Genomic DNA, 8,040 nt, shown 5'->3' on the forward strand with positions numbered 1-8,040 from the left:
TCCTATGTTAAGAATGCACATCTCCCTTTTTAAATGATAATTGAATCTTAATGTTTCCATTTAGTAGAATTTTCTACAATCAGCAGTAATATGCTTATAATATGCTTATGTCATCATCTAATTATCTATTTAAATGAAATTTAAATATTTATTTCTCCTCACTTCTATTCCTGATCACATCCCGGTCATCTTTTCTGTGAAGCTGAGTCATCCAATGGTGGCTATTCCTGAACATGACACTCTTGATTCCAAAGAGGTAAATGTAAGGTACACTTGGGGATCCATTTATATTTAAAAATGAACCAATCTTATTTTTTAATAGTGTTAATCAAATCATCTTTTTTTCTCTTTGAAATAATTGACTACATTGATCCACCCTGTGTTGTTCAGAAGCATCTGATAGTTACATAAATAAATTCCTACTGCTTTCCAAAGTCAAAAGTGGTACTAGAGTTCCCCATGTGTTTGGCACCTTGGTCACAAGCCAGCTTCTCCCATCTCAAGTGTCTGCCTTTGTGATTTTCTCCTTGGGAATCATGTGTGAAACCACTGTTGTCTTCCTTCTCTGGGGAATCATGGATGCCCCATGATACAAACGGTGACAGCATAGCTGAATGAGCAACACCCCTTCACCCCAGAAGTAAATTTTGCATATCGCATGTGGCATATTGGTAAAAGCAGACCAGCTTGAACATAGTCTCCAAATTTGGTGAAAATGTTTATATCACTTTCATGCTTTGAGCTGACAAACAAAAATAAATAATCTTTTCTTTTTATGGATGCTACAACAAAGAGGTTAAAAACAAAACAAAACAAAAACTGCTGTAAAGAAATATTCTCTCCATGGTTTGTTTAATTTTTTATCAAGAATGATTGAGCATTGTTTCTCTATCTATACCCTGTCAGATAAAGTGGAAAATATGAGAAAAAAAGAAAAGAGCTATAAAGACTTATCTTGAAGTAGGGAGTAGATAAATGCACTCATTCATTCTAGATACCCTCACAAATAAAACACACTCAGTTCAATTTTGCAGCCTTCAAGTTTAGAAAACAAAAACAAAACAAGCATAATGCAAAATAGAAGCAGAAATAATAAAATTCTGAAGGAAGGCCTAACCTACTTGAATTTTTTCCACCAAAACATTTTTTTCCAAAATAGGGAATTTTATCTTACTTTTATAAACTGACTTATCTGCAGTTCTTCAAATTATGAGATTTCTATCATATGATACTGATGTGGCTCTGTGCCATAGTATTAGTCATTAAAATATAAAGGTATATTATAAGTAGGTGTGGATTTATATCCTTGACCTGATTATTTAAGAGAATATCCTAAAAATACTGGCTTAATGATTATGGACATTTGAAAGACTTTTGAGACATATAGCCCAATTGATTTACTGAAAAATTATAGCAGTTCGCCCTACCGGAATTGTGTGATAGCTTGCCTCCCTACACTCTCCCAGGTTTGAGAATTATTATAATTACCAATTTCTTAAGACCTTACTACGTGTTAGAAACAGTGTTACGCACTTTTATGTGCATTATCTTACCTAATCGTCACAAGACATTGTAAGTTGAGTGCTCTTATTATTCCCATTTTACAGATAAGGAGACTGATGCTGAGGGTAATAATATATTGCCTAAAGTCAAATAGCTGTGAAGTGTCTGTACAATCAGGAATTAAGTCCAATTCTGACTGTCTTGGAGCCTGTGCTATTAATTAAGCACTGTATTATATCTATTCTCTAAATCTTTCTGCCTTTTTAAATCATATTTCAAATTATTTGCCAATCTGTAAGGTGAAATTATTTTTTTCATATTAATTTGTATCTTTAAAATTCTTTATTTGCCCCTATTTTTGTCTATTTTGTTTTGGTATTGTGTTGTGCATTTTTCTACTGGCATGAAAATTATTTTCTTATTGAATTGTAAACTCTCTTTATGTATTAAGGATATTAACTGTTTGTCAAACATCTTAGCCCTTTCAGTGTGATGGTGGAAAATTGTGTAATAGCAAAAAATTAGATGCAACAAGTTTGTTCAAAATAGAATAGTTGAATAAGTTTTGCACATTTCAGATCAATGTAAAAAAAAATAAATTAAATATTCATGTTCTTTCAAACACAATAATTTTGACCCCGATTCACATAGGCTATATCTGATACACAATAAGAGAAAATTGGGTGGTTATTTGAATAACTGAAAACATCCAGTTCAGATAATTAATGCTAAATTTAAAAACTTCTGAATCTCAGGTGAAAGATTTTGTGTTGCAAAAGAGAACGGGGTAAATATGGAATTTGCATTGTTTTTGCATCAGTTATCCAATTCTGGAGACTAAACTTAAAACTAAGCTAATCAAAAAACATCATTTTGATAAAATGTCAAGAATTATTTTGACCCCAGTTTTGGAATATATGAAAAGCGCCATAAAAGAAACTAAAGTTAGAAGTTTAAAATTTATAAGAAACAGTGAGTCACTATTGGTATTATAAGAAAAGTAAATAATTAAACAAAAGCATGTTTTATGCTTCCAGTATGCTATATTTTACTCTTTAGTAATGTTGGTGCATTTTGTAACATTTTAGCAACTTATTACAACTCCTTATGTTATATGGTCAGACTGTAATATTGACCTGTGTATTTCCCCCAAACCTGTCTTTGCTGTTTATTTACCTATAAAACATTAACCAAAAAAATGTGTCATTTTATAAAGGAATTCTGGTCTTATGACTCTATGGCCTAAGAAATACAGCATTCTAGTTACAAATCCAGTACAAATGAAGAATATGGAAGAGCCCTTCATTTGATCTCAGAATTTCCCTTGGGTTTCTCTTTCATTTCCTAAAGACAGTAACCTGCCTTTCTCACTACCAGACTCTGTTTCTAGAATCCAGTCATGCTATTTGTGGATATATAGTTTGTTGTTGTTTTTAAATAAATTTGGAGATTAAGTGCAAACAGACTTCAGGTTTATCTGATGTGATTCACTCATCATTTTTATAACTTACATGATTTCTACAGTACATTTATAAGGAACTAACTCAAAACAACACTTCCACTTACCATCTAGCTCAGTGATTCTCAATTCTGGTGGAATACTGGAATCACCTGGTTCATTTTTTAAACGTACCAATGGCAGGGCACCAATCTAGGCAAATTATATCAAGAATCTCTGGAGGTGGACAAAAACATTACCAAAACCAAACCCACTGCCGTCAAGTTGATTCCGACTCATAGCGACCTTATAGGACAGAGTAGAACTGCCCTAAGGGGTTTCCAATGTGGTAAATCTTTAAGGAAGCAGACTCTCATCTTCTCCCACAGAGCAGCAGTTAGCAGCTGAGAGCTTTAACCAGTGCACCACCAGGGCTTTGCACAAATGCATTAGGATGTTAAAATCTGCCCAGGTGATTCACACCTGCAACAAGAGTTGAGGTCCTTAAGCTCTAGCGCCTTCATTGGCAGTCAGGAAAAGCCAATTAAATCAGTTTTTCAATCTTGGTACATGAAGCCCTAGGCCGATTTTATTTTCATTTTGAGGGTGGAGGCAGGGATTTCCCCAGGGAATCATTAATTGATTTTCAAAATTTGATTAGATGCATTTGATTCTCTGACCTTTGAGATCCCCTTGTTAATAACACAACTTGAGAGATAATCATTCACTAGGGGTTGACAAAACACACAGTAAGCAAAATTTTCTCCTGTTTTCTTATTCCTTTTCTTTGCACATTTTTGATAAACCCCTTAAGGGCTGGCAAGATAACAACTCTGCCAGCAAGGTGACTATGACTAATTGGCTGCTGTGGTGGGATATAAGCATTTGTGCTCATTTTATTTTGAATTTCAGAACCTCCATTAATGTCTGAGGTTCTAATCTTATGAGACAAGCATCCCATTTCTTTCCTCTGTCTTTACAGATGAGAACATAGAGAACTGAAAATAAGTAACTTGTCCAAGGAACCCACTGTCATTTTCTCATTTGATTCAAGGGTAAAAATGAGATTATCAAGTGGAATGGGTACACTCTATTCCCTTCAGAAAAGTTTCCATAAATTTTATTTCTCAAAATCAAGGTTATAATCTCAGGCAAGAATTTGGGATCTGGATATTAATGAACGATTAAAAGAAAATTAATACACTTTGATAGGCAGCTGGCTAGAGGGCCAGGGTAAATTAGTCTTATAAAAATAAAGGCACCTCATATAAGCACCTGAATGGATAGTCACCTTGCAGAGGCATATAGGTGGGCAAGGAAATTCCCCAGAATTTCCTATCCCCAGATTCAGCAGGAATGGGCTCATCAACATGACTCTCCTGTGTTGTAATTGCCCCATCTGGTTGACAGGCCCTGAACTGAAATCTGAGGGAGTCTGACTCTACAGTAGGCAATCAGAGAAACAGGTCACACTTATTTTCTCTTCTAGGGACTCAATTGAATCTACAGAAGGGATGGGGGTTTTGACAATTTTGGGATTTCTCCTTCAAAGTCATCTCACTAGATTAAAGTTGGGTTCAGTATTGCAATGAGTCATAGCAAAGTTGAGCAGAACTTATGACTCTTCTGTGTGGAGGCTTGAGAAGACTATTTCTAGTTATTCAAGAGAAATAAACAAAGCAATAAGACCAGAGTTAATAATGGTTTGGAGCTCATGTCATCTAGATATTAAATGGTTTTGACCGTCAATTCAATGTTGCACTCTCTAGAGTCCATTATACCTGCATTCTCTATCTATCATACCAGCTTTATAGGACCTTAGTTACTGAACGTTTTATAGCTTCTGGCATATGGAGAATATATTTTGATACTAGATTTTGTGTTCATATACCAAAGTTAATATTTAGAGGCACAAGTACATTTAAAATGTTTCAGGAAAAAATAACTATCCAAACAATATTATAATATATATTTTCTGGAAATGGCTTTGTGTTCCAGATTCATGAAGTCTGGTTTCATGTTTACAAGAACACAAATGTAGATCCTTTTTAGGAAATTGCAGCTTTCATTTGGCAAGAAAGAGTATGCATAGTTCTTTTGAATTAAAAGTCAATGAGAAGTAAATTTGCACAGTACATTCTTTAAAAAAAAAATGTTTCTTGTCACATCGGCTTAAAGTTTCACAAGACTATATCACTTATTACCCAAAGTTAACTCTAAGCAAAAAAAAAAAGGAATTTGACTCCCATCAAAATTATGATTTTCTAAATACCTTATTAAGTTCTTTCATATTTATATTTTCTTATATACAAAATTAGCATGTTGTTCAATTGGCAATGTGAGAAAATATTAAGCTTTAATAGCCAGGGTGCTTATCTGAAAATAAAGGCTACTTTACTTTTTTATTGTTCTTCGTGTTTCTTAAATGTCCACTTTTATTTTTTCCCAAGCTATTTAGCTCCTTACCTATATTGAAATTGGCAAAGGAGAGTGAAGACTTCACAAATTGTCCAAAAATCATGACTGTATCAGTCAGCATAATGCATCATTTCAAACAGCTGCTCAGTCGTGGTGCCATCCATTAGTTTGATCTGCCAGTGGGTTCAGAAAGAGCAAAAAAAATAGTGTGCTGAGTTAGCCGTCATGGCGTCTTGCAGTAAACTGCTGATTCCTCTTCAATATGATTTAATTTTCTACCTGATTATAGAATCTTATATTTGAAAGGGAGCAGAGAGGATATTTAGTTCAATATTTAACTTAATGTTAAAATCCAGTCTAAAATCCTTGTATATTTTCTGTTTAAATTCTTCTGGTAACAGTTTACCATCTCCCAAGGCACAGGCAATATATGCTTTAGTATGACAAAAACTAAAGGCTACAGGAACAAAAGCAATTAGAAAACATTGATGAAACTGGGGTTCAATTTTGAGTACTGTGGCCTTGGACATGTTTAACCTTTCTGAGCCTCAGTTTCATTCTCTGTAAAATGGGATCATAGGATCATGGTGAAGATATGCATTAATGAATGCAAAGAACTTAACATATAAAGTACGTCGCGTAAGTGTTAGCCATGATGATGATGATGGTGACAATTTCTTTAAATCTCTTGTGATATTATATACTAAATGTTGGTGGTACTTTAAAAAAAAATAAATGAGTAGCAGTGTTTATTTGATAAGGGGGGAAAAAAGAGGGCATAATTTATTTTTTTTTCCTTCCATCACTCTAAAGCTTCAGAGGATCCTGGATGATGAAAGCTATAACTCTTCCTATATCATGACTGTTACATGGTCATTCTCTATCGCAGAATAAATCAGTGCAGTAGTGGTGCTATCCCCTTGTCTTCATATCTTTTTCTCTACCTCCTTCTTCTTGTCAAACAAATACTGTTTCTCCTAAATGATGCAGAACATACTCGTATTTAACAGCCCTATTTAGCTGCTTGGCCATGCCATCCTCAGGTTTCCTTTCTACTTTACTTCTGGCACATAGCTCATGTTCTGCTTGGAGCTAGCTCTGAACGACAGCTCCCTCAGACTGCTATGTCTTCACCCCATGATCCTGCTCTGGGCAAAGCAGGCAGATTTGCCTACAGAAGAGTAACTGGCCTCCATCGTTCTCCACCAGCAATTTTAGAATGCTTCTTTGTCAGCCATTATTTGGCACCTGGACATAGAAAGTTCTAGTTATCTCCTCCATTGGTGTCATTCTGTCACATTGTTCCAATTAAACTAACTTGTAGAACTAAATTTCTCTTCCAGCCTCATCTCTGATGCTTTCTTTTATACTTTCTTCTGTTGTATAATCTGCCTTCACAGTTGCCAATACCCAACTCCACTCAGTTTAGTTTATCTTTTCTATTCCAGAAAGTCTAACTTTATCAAATATGAACACACTGAGATTGAATGAATAGAGAAATTACTGTAATCACTGCCTTTCCTACCACATAACATTACAAAGCTGATCAAATTAATACAATAAAAACAGGCAAGAGGTTGATTTGCTGTCTCCTGTCATTCAAAATGCTCCATTTTGTAAAAGTTGGGACTTAAATCCAGTCTCTATTCATTTCACCTACTTGTTTTAGATGTTATATTTTAGGGAATGATGATGGACCTGCTAAGGAAAGGTAAGGCAGCAGCCAAGTGATTGAAGGGTGAGGGGCTATGGGTGTGATTTGGCAGTGCAGGTCCTTTAGACTTCACTAGCCCCTCAAAGCCATCCTGACCCTTTGGAGGAGGCCAGAACTGCTCCACCTCATCTCAAGGGATTAAAGCCTGGTGTGAAGGTACAGCTCCGTGTCCATATTATACAATTAACCATGTAACGGGAAAACAGCTATTGAGGGAAGAAAAAACAAATTGTTGCTAATACAAACCAGGCTTTATATGAGATGTTATGGCCAGACAATATGAATATGTGACTTGCCAGGGGTATTTATTTTTTCTGATTTTATGCCTCTCCATCAACCTGACTAGTATATTCTCTTATTTTGCAGCAATGAAGTTGGAGCAGAAACTGCAAACACAGGCTGCTGAAGTCTCTGGAATGCTGGTGCTAATGACTCGCTAGATCTAACTTTTGTTTTTCTCAGAATGAGTGATCCCTTTATGAACTGCAATGCAGCAGTGGAACTAAAAAAAAAAATTTTCCCACAGGCATATAATGTTGCAAGTACTCTACTAACACCCAGCATAGGAGAGACTCACCGACAGCTTCCCGCACCACTGTTAGAGCCTTACTGCCTTCTATAAAGCTGAGAGCAATACTAACATACTCCCTATACTTAAGAGCCAAATAAAGAGGAATCATGGGTAAAGAGAAGAATGGCTTTGAGTGTTTTTCAAGACCAGTTTTATTTAATGCATGCATTTCTTAATCAGCTTCTATTCCCATTTTTGTTTCACTTTTTTAGATGTAAAAAAAAACAAAAAAACTTTTAAAGTGAGTCCCTGACTGATTTCAGGGGGGCTCTGGTATTCAGGCGTCTGTTGGGGAGATGTTGAACATGAGAAAATTGGCACTGAGCATAACACACACTGTTTTCCTGTCCTGTTGGGGTTCTGTGTTGTCCAGACAGGTTGTATACTGGGGTGGTC

General features: G+C 35.4%; 1 protein-coding gene across 7 annotated transcripts in view; it reads left to right on the top strand.

The window, feature by feature from the left end:
• MLIP (muscular LMNA interacting protein) overlaps positions 1–7,751 on the top strand; it is a 332,606-nt gene extending 324,855 nt beyond the window's left edge. For 6 of the 7 annotated variants that reach the window (XM_049894527.1, XM_049894533.1, XM_049894539.1 and 3 more), the window contains 2 exons: positions 203–256; positions 7,440–7,751. In XM_049894527.1, the coding sequence (XP_049750484.1) occupies positions 203–256; positions 7,440–7,445 (60 nt within the window). In that variant the 3' untranslated portion in view covers positions 7,446–7,751. The remainder of the gene's footprint in view (positions 1–202; positions 257–7,439) is intronic. The other variant, XM_049894535.1, reaches the window with a different exon arrangement.
• Positions 7,752–8,040: the final 289 nt, after the last annotated feature.

Source organism: Elephas maximus, chromosome 1, assembly GCF_024166365.1.
Source record: "Elephas maximus indicus isolate mEleMax1 chromosome 1, mEleMax1 primary haplotype, whole genome shotgun sequence".
In the NCBI taxonomy this organism is placed as follows: Eukaryota; Metazoa; Chordata; class Mammalia; order Proboscidea; family Elephantidae; genus Elephas; species Elephas maximus.